Source organism: Osmerus mordax, chromosome 18 (genome assembly GCF_038355195.1).
Source record: "Osmerus mordax isolate fOsmMor3 chromosome 18, fOsmMor3.pri, whole genome shotgun sequence".
In the NCBI taxonomy this organism is placed as follows: domain Eukaryota; kingdom Metazoa; phylum Chordata; class Actinopteri; order Osmeriformes; family Osmeridae; genus Osmerus; species Osmerus mordax.
Window position 1 is genome coordinate 3,113,347 of NC_090067.1, and position 17,335 is coordinate 3,130,681.

Genomic DNA, 17,335 nt, shown 5'->3' on the forward strand with positions numbered 1-17,335 from the left:
TCCAGAGCGACTTACAGTAAGTACAGGGACATTCCCCCCGAGGCAAGTAGGGTGAAGTGCCTTGCCCAAGGACACAACGTCATCTGGCACGGCCGGGAATCGAACGGCAACCTTCAGATTACGAGCCCGATTCCCTCACCGCTCAGCCACCTGACTCCCTATTCCTATATAACACTCTCTAACATATCTAACAACCTCTATCTCACACTATCATATCTAACACCCTCTAATACAACACTAACATTACTCTCTTGCACACATTTCTAACACTGTCTAACATATCTAACACGATTTAACACACAGTATATAACACTATCTAACATATGTTAAACTCTTAATATGGTTGGGTTAAAACGTGTGTGTGTGTGCGTGTGTGTGTGTGCTTGCAATCCAAAACACCATTCAGGTCACAGAGCACACACAACCATGTTTAATTAGAACATTCAGAAAGTTTCTGGAATGTGGAATCACAGTTCAATCTTAGTATTCTACTAATGCTATAATGGTTATGTAAAAATCCTGTTTTATCGTGTTGAACATGAAAATGGAACTCTGTACCCATGTATACTCTGTACATTTACGAAAATCCTACCGTTCCATGGAACCCCAAAGTTCTAAGCAATTAATTCCTCTGACCATAGTTCGTATTATTCACAACTAGTAAAGCACGATTCATTTAAACTGCAAAGCACTGATTAGCACTAAATGTATCGACTTTCTCTGTCCTGAAATGTTATATCTATTGTGTTCATTTGGTGAGGTAGGAAACTGGATTTAATAATGCAACAATGCAAATGGTATGCCAAACAAATGTAAAATATTGTGAAACAAACTGGCTTTTTCAAAACAACACTTATTACGGATGCTCCCCGCCCAGTCACCATGTTTCTACTCATTGGACGATGGTGACAATACTTTAGTGATTATCGCCTACCCAACCACAACAACAAGGCCTGCTGCAGACTATTTAAGAATCCGCATCACGCAGCTTTAGCTTAGTCAGGGACAGCTGGCATTAGCCAAGCCCGTGCTTGGGGCCTGAGTGCGTTGTTTTCATTTTGGACTTTTTGGAAGACGGTTAAAGCGCTTATGTCGAATGAGGCACCATGGGACAGCCTTTTCCTACTGGCAGCGCTATAAAAGTAGCGGGCCTGCGCTGTGGATTAGATCTGTGCGAACGCTACTCTCAGCCGCAACACTGAGCCAGACGGTGCAGATGTGCTTGAGATCGTCGCTTGAGACGCTTTGCACATGCGCGATTCTCTCCACTGCAGTGTTCTGTATCTCGCTCACAAACACTGGCATGGTCCACATCCTCATATCTGGGATTCGCAACAGAGGTCATGCTAAGAGACGCGTTCATGTCACGGTGGTCGGACGGCTATCATTTATAGCACACTTGATAAGTGAACTTGACAGACCGATTGTGATGACTTAATAGCGCGCTGTCTGCAGAAGTCGTCTCGATTTTACTGCGCTGTGTGTCTCCTCGCTGCTACTACAGGAAGGGAAGCTGCAAGCTTGTCAACAACAAGCATGACTTCGATGTCTAGTCAACGGCAAACGGTCGCTGCGACTATCCCCGTTACGAGCGACCGTGCAGACACGGGGTATTCAATAACAGACAACCTTCGGCGCTTGCTGAGTCACATACAGTATGAAAACCTTGCAGCGGGGCTTTGTGGAGGCGTCATATCAACAATGGTGCTGCACCCGTTAGATCTGGTGAAGATCAGGTTTGCAGGTGAGTAAGTTTCTATGCGCGCGCGGACGTGTGCGTGGCCCTTTGTTTTCGAGGGCTGTATGTAGCCTATTTGCTGAGTAAGGGGCGTTTTCATTGACCTAGTTTCCGCCTGGACCCAGTCTGCCCAGCGGTAACACAGATACCGTCTTTCGCTGCGTCCTCGTTTCTCATGGCTGACGGGGGTGGGGTGGGGGGCGGGGAGGTTATGGGGGTTTAGCTTTATGGGGGCTAAGCCCCTCTGCATGTTTTACATAGTACCTTGACTGTTGGATCATAAATTAGGATGATGAATCTGTGTGTGTGTGTGTCCACCACCCTGTTCCTGTATGTCTAAATCTGTGTGTGCTGTACGTGTACATCTGTGCTTGTGTTTACTGTGTGTGTGTGTACCTGTGTGAATGTGTCTCCACTTGTGTGTGTCTACCCGTGTGTGTCTAACTGTGTGTGTGTGTGCTCCATCCCAGTGAGTGACGGAGTGCAGATCCGTCCCCAGTACGAGGGGGTGGTCCACTGCATGCGCTCCATCTGGCAGGTGGAGGGCCTGCGGGGCCTCTACCAGGGGGTCACCCCCAACATCTGGGGCGCCGGCGCTTCCTGGGGACTCTACTTCCTCTTGTGAGTACTCCAAACAGGAAGTGTAGAGAAGCAGGAAGTGAAAGTAGGGAGGCAGGACGTTTCTGGATTGTGTTTTGTTGTGTGTTCTCTCCTCGTCTCTCTGTCTTCTTGTGAAATGACGAGGGGTGTTGCTATTCTGCCCTGACTGCCTGAACACACACACATAGTATACACACGTATACACCACAGATAGCACACACACACATATATACACACACATGAACATTTACATTTAGTCATTTAGCAGACGCTCTTATCCAGAGCGACTTACAGTAAGACATTCCCCCGAGGCAAGTAGGGTGAGGTGCCTTGCCCAAGGACACAACGTCAGTTGGCATGACCGGGAATCGAACTGGCAACCTTCTGATTACTAGCTCGATTCCCTCACCGCTCAGCCACCTGACTTCCCACACAGCCAGGCACATACATTTACTACACATTGTATATAAACACACGCACACGCCACCCACACCCGTAGACCACGATTCCACTCAACACACCCAATCATCATGTCATGACTAAGTCATGTGATGTGGTGAAATGGAGGTATGTGTCCAAACTAATCAGGCTGGCCAGAAAGAACTCAGCACCAGAACCCAGTACCAGAACCCAGTTCCAGAACTAGAACCCAGCACCAGAACCCAGTACCTAAACCCAGTACCAGAAGTAGAACCCAGTACCTAAACCCAGTATCAGAACCCAGTACCTAAACCCAGTATCAGAACCCAGTACTAGAACCCAATACCAGAACTAGAATCCAGTACCAGAACCCAGTGCCAGAACCAAGAACCAGAACCCAGTATCTGAATCCAGTATTCCAACTCAGCAACAGAACCCAGAACCAGTACTAGAACCTAGGACCAGTACCAGGACCCAGTATCAGTACCAAGTACCAGAACTCATTATCAGGACCCAGCACCAGACCCCTCCCTGACGGTTGATCAGCATTTGAAGTGCAACATTCCATCCCCATGGCGATGCCTGCAGGCCAACATGACTGGCCTTGCCCGGACCCACCCCACTTGCCAGCAGCCAATAGTAATCTTGTAGCAGGGTTAGGGTTCTAAGCTGAGCCTTGTGGTTGGAAAGTTATTGGCCTAATTGTTCCCCTGCCTGCATGTTTTATACAGGTAAAGAAACAGACAGGGCTGGTAGAGAGACAGACAGACAGACAGGGTTGGTGGATAGACAGACAGGGATGGTGGAGAGACAGACAGGGATGGTGGACAGACAGGTGAAGAGACAGACAGGGATGGTGGAGAGACAGACAGGGATGGTGGAGAGACAGACAGGTGAAGAGACAGACAGGGCTGGTAGAGAGACAGACAGGGCTGGTAGAGAGACAGATAGGTGAAGAGACAGACAGGGCTGGTAGAGACAGACATGTAGAGAGACAGGGATTGCAGAGAGACAGACAGGGATGGTGGTGACAGACAGGGATGGTGGAGTGACAGACAGGGATGGTGGAGTGACAGACAGGGATGGTGGAGAGACAGACAGGGATGGTGGAGAGACAGACAGGAATAATAGAAAGACAGACAGGAATAGTAGAGAGACAGACAGGAATAGTAGAGAGACAGACAGGTAAAGCACACAGACTAACTACATGACTAGACCTGGGGACATTCATGACATCATTAGAAAGCTCTTGGTCCTCTCAATTGGACAAAATAAATATATACAAGGGCAGTATGGTTGCAAAGTTACTAGCCCAACACCAATGTCCACTACAGGGGATGTGTATGAGTGTCTGGGTATCGGGAGGATATGTAATATTAGTTTCTGTACATGCATGTTCACATGCTTAAAAAAAATGCTCCCGAGGCAGATCTGGTTTCAAACGCAAACACGCCGTGTCCCAGAATAGACCCTAGGTCAAATCAGGAAATACCCAGAAAGTCTGTTAACAGGTATTTGCCAGTTCAGGAGCAAGGCAATCTGGCAACTTCTGGAAAGTTCCGGAAAGTTCCGTATACGGGAACGTTCTGGCTCTCAGGGATTGTTATCTTTCCGTCCTCTCACCAGGAGAACGTTAGTGTGTTTATCCGTCTGAAATCCCTCCAGTCGACAGATAAGCCTGTTGACTCACCAAGTCAGGTGTGTGTGTGATGTGTGTACGTGTATATGTATATGTGTGTGTATGAATTTGAGTGTGTGTGTGTTTGTGTACTTTAAGAACTCTCTCTGGCTGCCAACAGCTCATGTATGTCAGCCAGATGTATTGCAAGACATTGTGGGGCACTGTGAAGTGTTTATTCAAGTTCCACAACAGCTTTATTTACAAACGGTGACCTACAGCTACATCCAACAGGGGGCCCCTGCCAAGCTAAGCCAAGGGCACCGTAAATACTTCCCCCTATCCCCCACACCCAAACAGGGATTCGGATGAGTCAGCGGTATTTTACTCCCTGTATCCACTTTGGTAAAAGCATCTGCTACATGAAGTAATTTGCATCGAAATGTTAGCGCCTGGTCTTAGTCTGTTTAACTCTAACCTGTACGATCTCTCACTCCCCCCCCCCCCCCCCCCCCCCCCCCCCCCCCCCCCCCCCCCCCCCCCCCCCCCCCCCCCCCCCCACCCCGCAGCTATAACGCCATCAAGGCGTACACACAGGAAGGCCGGCAAGCAGAGCTGAGTGCAGCAGAGCACCTGGTTTCAGCTGCAGAGGCTGGTGAGTAGCGCCCTCTTCTGGCCAGTGCAGGGTGCGACGGGCTGTGTTTTGAGGACTGTAAAAGGCCACCTCACTTCCTCGCCTTCTCCTTTCTTCACCTCCACCCTTCTTCACTTCCTCACTTCCACCCCTAACAGCCTCCATGCTCTGATTGGTTAGTCTGCCGGCATGTCTGAGCCCTGCCCCCCCCCCCCCCCCCCCCCTGGTGTGTTTGTGCAGGCGTGCTGACCCTCTGCCTGACCAATCCTGTGTGGGTGACCAAGACCAGACTGGTGCTGCAGTACAGCACTGACCCGGACAGGAAGCAGTACAAGGGGATGCTGGACGCCCTCGTGAAGATATACCAACATGAGGGCCTCCCGGGACTCTACAGGGTACACACACACACACTCCTCACCTCACCCCCGCCACGTTCTACACACGCCTCTCCCACGCGCGCTGCACTGTGTTTGAACATGCTGCTAGGTTGGTAAAAATACACACGCTCACAAACACACGCTCACAAACATACACACACAGAACAAAGGCCATGATAGGTCAGTTCTGTCTGGTTCTGGTGTCACTGACCCTTATCTGGGTCAACCGTCCGCTGCAGTCTGTCTCTGCAGATCAAAAGGTCACAGATCCCCCCCCCCCTCCCCTGTACATTGCTTTGGATAAAAGTGTCTGCTAAATGAACCATTATTATAACATTAGCCGTCTAGTGGATCTGTCCGTCACATACCCCGGAATGCTATGCTGTAGTGTAGCCACTAGGTGGAGATGTTGTCTGATGAATTATGTCAGGAAGGTTGCAGGAACGGGGTGAAAAACAACACACATGGTCACAGCTGAGTGTCAGGAGGTAGAGGGAGATTTCCTGATTGGCACACAGGCTGAGGCTAGGGTGGGGGGGGTGGTATTATTTCAATGGTGAGTGTGTGTTCAATGATCCTAGTACACAACCTAGCACACTAGACTAATCCTAACCCTATCCTAGTACACAACCTAGCACACTAGACTAATCCTAGCCCTATCCTAGTAAACAACCTAGCCCTGACAGCAGTTCCTGTGCGTGTGTGTGTGTACTGACTGTGTGTGCGTGTAGTGTGTACTGACTATGTGTGTGTGCAGTCTGTGTGTGTACTGACTGTGTGTGTAGTGTTTGTGTGTTCTGACTGTATGTGTGTGTGTGTGTTTACTGACAGTGTTTGTTTGTGTGTCTGCAGGGCTTTCTCCCTGGACTGGTGGGGACTTCCCATGCTGCTTTGCAGTTCATGACCTACGAGGGCCTGAAGAGAGACTACAACAAGTACAAGAACATGCCCTCCGAAGCCCTGCTGGTCAGCACACACACACACGCACGCATATAAACGCCCGCAGACACACACATACACCCACAGACCCACACTAACACCCACTCACACACACATAAACACACATGTACACACCCACACAACTCTCAACTGTAATCTCGTCTCCTTTGTTCCAGACTCCATGGGAGTACATCGCCATGGCAGCCATCTCTAAGTTCTTTGCCGTGGCAACCACGTACCCTTACCAGGTGGTGCGCGCGAGGCTGCAAGACCAACACAATACCTACAACGGCCTGAACGATTGTATCTGTAGGACCTGGAGGTACACAGGCACACACACACTCACACATACACTCACACAAACACATACCCATACACACAGACACACTCACGCATAGTCACACAAACAGTCACTCACACAATCACGCACGTATACCCACACAGACACACTCACGCACACAAACACACGCACACCCGACAGACTGCTGCAATGAGTTTTTCTGGAAAGTTGTAGTAAATGTTTGTGTGTGTGTGTGTGTGTGTGTGTGTCTCCACAGTAATGAAGGAGCGGCAGGGTTCTATAAAGGCATGGTTCCCAACCTGGTCAGGGTTATCCCTGCCTGCTGCATCACCTTCCTGGTCTACGAGAATGTCTCCAGGCTGCTGCTAGGACAGTACAAGTGACACACTCGTGCTCACAGGTGGATCCACACACACATATACACAGGTGGATCCACACGCAGACATCCGCACGGACACACACACACGCGCACACACTATAACCAACCTTAAAGACCTGGACCAATGACCTTGGCTGTCAGCCCTGCACTCTGAATACTGCCAAGTTTAGTTTCTCTCCACCAGAGAGCACCACAATCCAGTGAGCCATGGCTGAGACTGTGTGTGTGTGTGTGTGTGTGTGTGTGTGTGTGTGTGTGTGTGTGTGTGAGTGAGTGTGTGAGAGATGGCTCTTTTCCTCTGGTGCCGATGGCGACAGTGGAGGTCTCAGACACACAGGACCCCAGACAGCTGATGCTACAGCTTAATGATACACGCTCTCTCACACACACACGCTCACACACACACACACATACTCAAACACACACGCTAACTGACATACACGCTCACTCACACACACACACATCTTATATACACACTCACTCACACACGCACACACATCTTATACACACACACACTCCCATATCCACAGACGTACACAGTGGGGTTTAAACAGAAATGAACCACTGCAGTATGAGAGTGCAGCAGGTCAAAGTCCTAAACTATATAAACTATAACACTTACAGTAGCAGTTTCCCACTGTGGGAGAGCGTGTTACAATATGAAACACACGCACGGGTACATACACAGATACATACACATGCATTATGCAGGTGTACACACAACCATACATTTTGCCGGCAAATGTCTTGTGTAAACATGACCATTAGGTAGTGCTAGTGTACAGTGTGACTGGGCCTTGCCTTGTGGTCGAGGTGTTTCCGGTCTGCTGGGCACCTAACTGCCTGGGAACAAGGGAGTAGTGTCCCTGTTTACCTCTCTCTCTCCTCCCCTTTCCATCTCTCTCTCTCCCCTTTCCATCTTTCCCCCTTTCCATCTCTTTCCCGGCCCTCTCCATCTCTCTCCCGCTCTCCATCTCTCTCCCCCTCTCCCCCTTTCCATCTCTCTTTCTCCCCTTCTCCATCTCTCTCTCCCCCTCTCCATCTCTCCCCTTCTCCATCTCTCTCTCTCCCCCTCTCCATCTCTCTCTCGGCCCCTTTCCATCTCTGCCCCTTTCCATCTCTCTTCTCATCTCCCCTTCCATCTCTCCCTCCCTCTCTCCCTTTCTCTCTCTGGTCACGACACCCTTGGCTTGTTTCCATGGCAGTGCCGCAGACAGAGTTGGAACGATGTTAAGTTGAGGGTTGTTGTTGTTGTTGTTGGAGGAGGGGACCGGCGAGAGACTAAAGAAAGACCAGGAAAAGCGAGGAACCAAAACTGACTGACTCATGAAAGAGAGGATCTGAAATGATGATGTTTCCTGGATTTTCAAAGAAAGCAGCCGGATACAACCGATGGACTGAAAACGCAACGCCGGGATTGGGCGGCGAATCTGTGCATTATTGTTCCAGGGACATGATGAGGACAATGATGTTGTTGGGACGTTACCTGGTCTATAATCACCTGTCTGTGTTAACTTGTGTGTTATGTTGGTCTGTTTATGTTTCGGCTCGGTTCCGACCCTCTGGTGATGTCTGGGAGGTCCGAACGAGCCCCCGCTACGCCCTCTGGGTTCTGGGCAACATTTCAGGGAGATGTGTGTATATGGGTGTTTGTAGTTTTACAGACCACCCTCTACCCTCTGTACACAACAGAGGGTGCTGGAGGAGGCCAGACGATGACTCAGCTATTTTACAAGAAAACTCAGACTTCGACATTCTTTTCCCTCTGTCACTGCAATGAAACAAAGGATTTCCAGTAACCCGAAAACCAAAAGAGCAGGCTTGTACATCTGGAGAAGTGCTTTGCTGGAGTGTGAGCTCCTTAAATGTCCATCATGCTGAATTGATCGATTGATTAGTTGATTGAGTGGATGAAAGATTACCCTGTATTTTGTTTATTACGAATATTTTAGTATAAAATAAAGTGACTTGTGTTGACTTCATTCTGGCGTTGTCTTCCTGTCTGTCTGTCTGTCTTCCTGTCTGTCTGTCTGTCTTCCTGCCTGTCTGTCTGTCTCTCCCACCACCTTCATAGAGATTCACACACTCGTGACAACAGGTGAGGTAACGTTTCTATAAAAAAGTTTTTATTTCTTTCAGAGACAGGGCTTGGTAAGTTGATCATATAAAAAAAGGCCCAGTCGCATAGAGACAGCCAGAGATGGTGTGTGTCTGGGAGGAAGAGGACGGGGGGGAGGATGGGGGGGGGGGGGGGGGGAAGGGGGGGGGGGACCAAGTAGACGCAGTCTCATTTGGGGAGCTCCTCGATGATGACACGCGACACGGAGTTCCATCCTGTGGAAGCGTCGCCACGGGGATAGTCTGCACACGTGCCGACCCAGATCCCCACGTCCACAAGCCCCGCGTGCACGCCCTCACACAGCCCCTCCACTGGGGAACACACACACACACACAGGTAAACACGCAGGTTGACATACAGTAGGTGCATGCACACGTGTGTACACATGCATAGGGAGAGAGACACATAACATAGAAAACTCTTTTAAGAGAGAGACAGACTGGAGAAACCAGAGACTCTTTGGGATTAAGTTGTGTGTGTCGGTGTGTGTGTGTGTGTTTGGAGGGCACGGCAGGAGACCGGATGATGATGTCCCAGTGTTTGACCTCTATCCCAGCCCTGCTTATCTTTGTGTCGGACTCCAGAAATACCAGCAGTTCCTGCTCCGTAATTACAGCCCGGACACCCTAACCCCGACCTCGCCTGGCCTGCTCGTCTGCACACCGACAGCAAGACAACAGGCCGAAGGCTGCACTCCGAAGGGAGGTCAGAGAGAGGGGAGGCACTGGGCTCAGCAGAACCTCTGGGGTATTTGAGAAAACAAACACGTCTCGCTGGCGTGATTTTCAGGCGGCCAGGGGGGAGAGAGAAGAACGGGGTGTTTGTTGAAATTACAGGATTGCTTGTTCTTAGTTTCTACATCGACGATGAGCTTTGAACTTGACGCTGGCCTGGTTGTGGGCAAGGTGAGGGGTTCATTAGGTGTGATGGGTGGAATGTTTATTTCAGTCAGGGAAGCGCAGTGCTGATTAACACGGGGGATTCAACCTCCACGGGGGATTCAAAGTCTCCTTTACCACTAGACCTTGAGGACCCAGTCACGGTCTGAGGGGCACATGCTGTTGTGGGTCTGGGTGGCCTGGCCTGTGGAGGTGTTCATTTTGAAGAAAAGCGACATAGGGGGGATTTGAACCTGCAACCTCTCTGAAGTCAAATGTGCATCTAGTGAGCTATATCCAATGATGGTGTTGATGGTGCATTTTCAGAATATGTACCTGATTGTGTCGAGGGTGTATATATGTCCCTGAGGGTGTGGATGGTGTATAGATGTACCTGAGGAAGTCCTGTGTATGTTGATGGTGGAGTTGAGCTCGGGGCTGCCCTGGTCCAGGTAGATGATGGACTCTATGGGCAGGGGCGCGGTGCACTCGGCCCCGTTGAAGGTGAAGTACCAGCGCTGGCAGCACGCCGTCTTACACTTCAGACGCAGCGAGCCGGTGAAGAGGACTCGCAGGGCGCTATCGGTACGCCGCTTGGTGAAGGTGCAGTCCTGGAGGAGGGGGAGAGGGAGGGAGGGGAGAGGGAGAGGGGGAAAGGAGGGGTTAGAGGGAGGCACGGGGGAGGAGAGGGGGGAGAGGGATAGAGATAGGAGGAGGAGAGAGAGACGGGGGAGGAGAGGGTAGAGGGAGGGAAGGAGAGGAAAGAAATGTGGGGAGGAGAACAGAGGAGAAGAAAGATGGACAGAGAGATGTGGGGAGGAAGGGAGGGTGGGGTGAGCGAGGGTTATACTCTCAGCTACTGTAGATTACCGTATTTTTCGTAAATAAAGCCGTGGTTTATACCCCGATTTTAAATTTTTCTTGTGGTGGTGCGGCTTATATTTCGATGCAACGTTTTTATCACAAAACATTCAAGGCTAACAAGTAACACTAGCATGGTAGTAGCATTGCTGTGAGTATTATGCTAGCTAACTTAGCCCGGAATCTAACTAAAGATAGCTAGCTACCGTTTCGGAAAAATAACTTACGCTGTGGGGACCGTCGGAAATATTTAGAACTCACACGTCTAAAGGTAAATATTAGTTAATTCCCGGGCAATAAAAAACATACATTACTCACTTACTTTCATTTTCGAAGTGTGTTACACAACGGCATGCTGTTGGATCGCCTATACTCGTGCATTGCTTGGTATCATTGTTCCCGTATCAAGCGCGGCCTATATTCCAGTGTGGTTTATACTTGGATTTACAAACACAAAGCTCCCATTCTGGTGGGGTCCGGTTTATAGAAAAGGTGGCTTATTTTCCGAAAAATACTGTAGACCCTCCAGCAGGTCTACTCACAGCGATCTTGCCCAGGTCGATGCCGTAGTTGAGGGAGTTCCAGGCGCACTGTTTGAAGTTGGGCCTCCAGGGGTCTTCAAACCTTTCGCTGATGCACTCCCCCTTCTCCCCCCTGGCCCCGTCCCGGCCCGGTATCCCTGGGGTTCCTGGTATGCCATTAACGCCCGGGTTACCATCACGGCCCTGGACACCAGCCGGGCCCTGCACACACGTGCTGTACTGGGAAACACACACAATGAAACACACTTCATTGTCAAAACCTTATAAATCTATCTTCTTCCTAGAGATTTCTTTGTTTTCATTTTGAGTTCCATGATTTCCACCGACCTTCTTATCTACCCGCTGTCGTGATTATACGGGTAATAATGGTTAATGTTATTACTCGTAAATGTTCTATTTCATTGTTTGAGTTACTGTCTTTAGAAGAGAGATGTTTTGATGATCGTAATCCAGCAGCCACTCAACACACCCACAGGGAGTCACACCCCACAGTGTGCGAACCACAAGGATCACAAGTGTGTAGTTCTATGGTATTTCAGTGGTCGGAGTTCGGGAGCATTGTGTGTGTGTGTGTGTGTACTCTGATCAGCAGACTGCAGCACCAGAGGGGGGAGGTGGACACAATAACACTGTGGTTGGAAGCTGACAGAGAAACCACACATCTCCAAGCACATCTCTCTCCGGTCTCTCTCTGGTCTCTCTAAAGAGAGAGAGGGGGGGGGGGGGGCCACAGCGACTGCAACAGTGTGTGCTTGTATATTTGCATGTCTGTGTGTGTGTATCTGTGTCTCTTTAAAAATGAAACTCTCTTCATCTCGTTAGACTCTCCCTAGTCCCGCCCCCTGAACCACATAGTCTCCCTGAATTACATCCTGGTCTACACGCATTTACACAGCCATCATCTATCTCTCCCTCCTTTCCACCTCTCTTTCTTTCTTTGTATCTCTCGCTGTATACAGCCATCATCTCTCTCACTCTCCCCATCCCCCCTCTTACCCCCTTCTTTCTTCCTCTCCTTTTCCGCCCTCCCCCCTCTCTCTCTCTTCGTCTCCTTCTCTCATGTTTCTCTCTCTCTCTTCCTCTCCTTCTCTCATGTTTCTTTCTCTCTCTTCCTCTCCTTCTCTCATGTTTCTCTCTCTCTCTTCCTCTCCTTCTCTCATGTTTCTCTCTCTCTCTTCCTCTCCTTCTCTCATGTTTCTCTCTCTCTCTTCCTCTCCTTCTCTCATGTTTCTCTCTCTCTCTTCTGAAGTAAAGCATCTCCTCCGGATGTAGGAGGAGGTTCAACAACACTGTTGCACTTCAGATGGGATGTTTGTGCTGTACCATGTAGCACACTGTAGTTGAGATAAATACAGACCCGTTCCTTGACTCTGACCACCGAGTTTGTAGTTCTACTAAGTAGAACTACAAACTTCATATCGTCTTGTTTTTCTGAACCGTGAACTTATGATCCTTGATTCTCTCCTGTACTTTCGATATGCACTTTGGGCAAAAGTGTCCGCTGAATGAATAAACCGTTAAATGTAATACTGCTTCTCTTATTTGTATGGTTTCATTACTTGAATCTATCCCACGAGGTTCGCCCAGGGAGGTTGTCTGGTTTCTGGCCTTCTGCAACCCTGGAGGCCTGTGGTTCAGACCCCGTGCACCTACTGCGCAGTTGAAACTCAAGGCGTATCTCGGAGGTCTGCTCCTTTCTTTGTCAGGGCAAAACCTCTTAAACTTAGGGCCTGTTTCAGGTTGTGGTGTTGTTTTAAGTGAAGGCAGGAATGTGCCATGTTGGCAGGGGGGTCGAACTTCTCGTCCTCCTCCATCTCTTCACCTGAGTGGTGCATTCCTGTGTGGTGTGTTGACATTCGCCGACACATTGATCCTGATCGAAATCGTGTTTCAGCAACCTGACACACTGACTTGCACACAAACACACGCACCTATACCTATAGCACCTATACACATGCTGCTGACTTACATGCTCACTGTAAGCAAGTCAGTGTATGTACAGTACAAGTATGTGAGCTTGTACTGTACATACACTGACTTGCTTGAACACACATAACTGGTCTATCAAACACAATCAATTCAAACCAAACAAGCACTCCAAATTTGGGTCTGGGACCCCTTTCTAACTATAAGACCAAGAAAACCCTCTGGTGTTTGGAAAGGTGGAACTGGTTTGAGAGGAATGTGAATCCCAACCACCTCAACCCAGTCAGGTCCTAAACCTGACTTCACTAGACCATATGTGATAACTGACTAACCTCTCCTCTTCCACGCTCTCTCTCCCTCTCACTTTACCCCCTCTTCAACCCTCTCTCTCCCTCTTTCTCTCTTCCTCCCCTCTTCCACCCACTCTCTCCCTTTCTCTCTTTTTACACCCCCCCCCCCCTCTCTCTATATTTCACATCTGCTGAGCATGTTTTATGGGGGGGGTGAGAGGGAGAAGAGATATATAAGGAAAAGAGAGAGAGTGGAGATAAGGGAGAGAGAGGAGATAGGGGAGAGAGAGAGGAGATAAGGGAGAGAGAGAAAGAGAGAGAGAGGGGGGGGAGAGCGAGGGAGATATATAAAGGAGAGTGAGAGATGTTTGAGAGACTGAAAGCCCAGGTGCAGTGCGAAGGGAAGAGTGAGGATGAGATGATGCAAGTCAAGTAGAGACAAAAGCGTCTGCTAAATGAAAGTAAATAAAATCAAGGTTCTCATAATGATCCGATGGAAGAATAACTCCATCCGGCTGTTCATCTAGGCCCACAGCAGCTCCCGAACACGCCAGACTCTCTGATCCTTCGACCGCACATGCCCCAGTTATTAGTTCAGACTGGGCATTAACCGCGTCTACAATTGGAGCCAGTTGGCGACGCCAAGGCTAATATAGCCAACCTTAATGCATGTACCGTACATCGTTAACTGTTAAGAGGCTGCCTGACGCTGCAACTTGACTGTCATAATTTATCACCACCATTGTGAAGGAGTTAGTTAACCGATTCAGGCTTCACGCTCTCTAGACTTTATCCACGTGTCACGCCATTGTCAATCACAAAAATACATTCAGTTGCGAGGTAAATCAAGGTAGGCCTAATGCGTTCATTGCACAGCCAACACAGTTCAAGTTTGTGAAGCTTCATGAGGAACTTACTTTACGATGAACTTACTGTATGATGAACTTACTTTATCGACAAATTCGGCATCTCTCTGTCGTAGATGTCTATGCTTCGGTTTGTCCGGTTTGTCCGGTTGTTCCGCGGCACATAGCGGTATGACCAGGCACAGACAGATGAGCAGGCGAGCCGGTGTGCAGTCCATGTTCTTTGCGTTATTACAGCATAAAGAAGCCCAGGGCGCCGATCTCTAAGCGTCTCTCCCCCCGCCAGCGGAGGTGGGGTGGGGGCAGGATGTGGAGAGGAGAGACGGGTAGACTAGACCCAGAGAGCAGAACAGTGCACGAGTCATTCAGAAAACCCCGAAATCCATCCTCTGGGATTTCTGGAATTTTCAGTAATCAAGTCTTTGTCAAACGGCCAAACGTGATGGAGAAGTACTGAAGCAAACTCCACAAAGATAAAACAGCCGCATCAGCTAATCCATAGGTACACATTCAGAAATTACAATAGGCCTACCTACCTACAAGAACAATTATTTGCTTTCCTTGTAAATATTGGTAATATTTTAATGTGTATTTTAATACTTACTAATACTCCACTCTCTCTTTCTCTCACTCTCTCTCTTTCTCTCTATGTCTCTGTCTCTATGTCTATCTCCCCTTATATCATAGGTCTGCAATAAACTTTTCATGATTACAGTCATTTGCAGCGCGCGGCACGCAAGCCTATGATCATGATTTTTAATTGACGTTTGTACTGTGCTCGGCTGTGTGAAGTGACTGCAGCGTGAACCCCGCGCTTTAACACCCGCTACTGACCACCGCAGTACAGCGAGCTGATTGTATGGATGGGGGAGGTGTGGATGGAAAAAGTGGATATGTGTGCGTGTGTGTGTGCGTGTGTCTGTCTGTGTGTCCAAAAGGGAGTGTGTGATGTGTTTGTATGATGTGCGAGTGTGTGTGCGCGGGAGAGTTATATAATGAGTCTGAAAGCATCTACACTGCCAAGCTACATTTGCGCTGGTATTGTGGGTGTATGGGGGAGAGGTGAGGAGGGGAGAGTATGGGAGAGGGTACAGGGGGGAAAGGAGAGGAGAGTGGGGGGAGGGAAGAGGAGAAGAGTGCAGGGAGAGGAGGGAGAGGGGAGAAGAGAGGACGGGAGAGAACAAAAAGGAGTACATCAGAGCTAGTTGAAGATAGTTGCCCAGAACTGTGAAGCTAAGCTACTTCTTTGAAGACCCCATCTATCTCCACCTGCCACATTGGTCCTGGCCCTGGTCCATGGTATTGTGGGTGTATGGGTGGAGGTCTGGGGGTGGGGGGTGTCAGGGCGTTATATACGCTGTGGAATTGTGGATGTATGTGAGGGGAGATCAGGAGGGGCTACATACACACTGGTATTGTCTGTCTGTGGGTGTCAATCTGTAAGTCTGTCTGTAGGTCAGTAGTCATGTGGAGGTTAGTCTGTGGTGCGGTTTAGGTGTCTGTGGAGCCTGTTCCAGAGGTCTTCTCCCTCCACAGGCTCCAGCAAGCTCAGAGGAGCCTCCAGTGTGCAGATGCAGCCCCTCTCTGAACACTTCTCTCACCCCTTCTCCACCGAGGCACTCTGAGGAGCGGTTGGAAGCCAGTGCCCAATGTTGAGCCAGTTCCTTACGTTTCGACAGCAAAGGCATTGGCTCCTGGCCAGGAAAACTGGTTCCAAAGCGGCGCCAACTCTGAGCTGGTCTCGAACCGTTCCACTTACGTCAGGGGCTGGGGGTGAGATTATTGTGACTCACCATGACCTGAATTTGTGACTGCCATTTAAAAAGAAACTAAGCTTTAGGGAAGAATTGACATTGATTGTGCTTCTACTTTAGCTTCCGTAACAGCATTTAACATCTACAGTGGTAAAAGACCCCCAAAATTTGAGGGAGCTTCAAGAACAAAGCTTGTATTTCTCAAAATGCAGCTCGAGATCGGTACGGAGGGGTCAACTGAAATGTCGGACAAGTAAACAACAAAATAAGGAGGTTGCCATAGCGCTAGTTTTTCTGACTGTGTAAACCGGCACTAGCAACAGTCCAGTACCAGAACTAGGTTTGCGTTGGTGGAATGAGGAGATATCAATGGTGACACCTACACAGGAAGAGCTGAAAGGACTGGGGCTGAGGGAGAAGAAGGCCGGGGGGGCCTGATGTCTGTCTGTGGTAGTTTAGGAGAGAGATTATTCTTTGAGTGGTGTGTGTGTGTGTGTTTGTGTGTGTGCGTGTGATGTACTGAGACTCCTGAGATCCCTGAGGACTCGTCGAGGCTGCGGAGGGCTGAGGCAACATCAAACAGAGACCATCGTCCCTGCGGCAGAAAGCCAACACATGATCTACCACACAACAGGGGGGCCACGCCGCACAGCACAGATGAAAGAGAGAAGCACGCGTCTGTGATGGAGCTGGGGAAGACAAAGAGAGAGGGAGAGAGAGAGACATCAAACGCCATCGGGGCCTGCTTCACACCATCTATAGTCGAGCACCCTGGATCAACTGCTATACGTTATCCACTCTCACGATTGTCCTGCGCTGCAGTTTCCATGCAGTACACCCAACTGACCAGCTGATGGCGCTTTAACTTAACCCTTGTGTTATCTTCGGGTCATTCTGACCCATCAGTCATTGTGACCCACCGTCGTATTGCGTCAAATTTACCGCATACAAAAACAAAGTGAAGGATTTTCTTTTAACCGTTGGGCTGTCTCAGACCCCCCACATTGCAAAGGTAAAAAAATAAAATAAAAAATGTTTTTGTATTGGGTAAAATTGGGTAAACGCAACGATGGTTCGTTATGAACCTTTGGGT

The 17,335-nt window shown here is 49.3% G+C and overlaps 2 protein-coding genes across 2 annotated transcripts; one reads left to right on the plus strand and one right to left on the minus strand.

Annotated features, from left to right (window-relative positions):
- Nucleotides 1–1,318: 1,318 nt before the first annotated feature.
- slc25a32a (solute carrier family 25 member 32a) lies at nt 1,319–8,988 on the plus strand. The gene is made up of 7 exons (XM_067255770.1): nt 1,319–1,744; nt 2,209–2,359; nt 4,946–5,031; nt 5,251–5,405; nt 6,240–6,353; nt 6,503–6,648; nt 6,884–8,988. The coding sequence occupies exons 1-7, from the start codon at nt 1,537–1,539 to the stop codon at nt 7,008–7,010; spliced, it is 987 nt and encodes a 328-aa protein (XP_067111871.1). The 5' UTR covers nt 1,319–1,536; the 3' UTR covers nt 7,011–8,988.
- Nucleotides 8,989–9,120: 132 nt separating this feature from the next.
- On the minus strand, nt 9,121–14,706 carry cthrc1a (collagen triple helix repeat containing 1a). The gene is made up of 4 exons (XM_067256214.1): nt 14,572–14,706; nt 11,407–11,625; nt 10,398–10,614; nt 9,121–9,436 (listed from the first exon to the last, which is right to left on the minus strand). Exons 1-4 carry the CDS (start codon nt 14,704–14,706, stop codon nt 9,294–9,296), a joined length of 714 nt encoding a protein of 237 aa, XP_067112315.1. The 3' UTR covers nt 9,121–9,293.
- Between the last annotated feature and the right edge of the window lie 2,629 nt (nt 14,707–17,335).

What these genes read in the sequence shown, in the direction of transcription:
- slc25a32a (XM_067255770.1), top strand. Translation starts at nt 1,537, where the DNA reads ATGACTTCGATGTCTAGTCAACGGCAAACGGTCGCTGCGACTATCCCC. An exon ending in TGGGGACTCTACTTCCTCTT is followed by an intron (nt 2,360 to 4,945) that starts GTGAGTACTCCA and finishes CCCACCCCGCAG; the next exon opens with CTATAACGCCATCAAGGCGT. An exon ending in TGTATCTGTAGGACCTGGAG is followed by an intron (nt 6,649 to 6,883) that starts GTACACAGGCAC and finishes GTGTCTCCACAG; the next exon opens with TAATGAAGGAGCGGCAGGGT.
- cthrc1a (XM_067256214.1), bottom strand. Translation starts at nt 14,706, where the DNA reads ATGGACTGCACACCGGCTCGCCTGCTCATCTGTCTGTGCCTGGTCATA. An exon ending in ATGCCGAATTTGTCGATAAA is followed by an intron (nt 11,626 to 14,571) that starts GTAAGTTCATCA and finishes TGTGTTTCCCAG; the next exon opens with TACAGCACGTGTGTGCAGGG. An exon ending in CATACACAGGACTTCCTCAG is followed by an intron (nt 9,437 to 10,397) that starts GTACATCTATAC and finishes TGTGTTCCCCAG; the next exon opens with TGGAGGGGCTGTGTGAGGGC.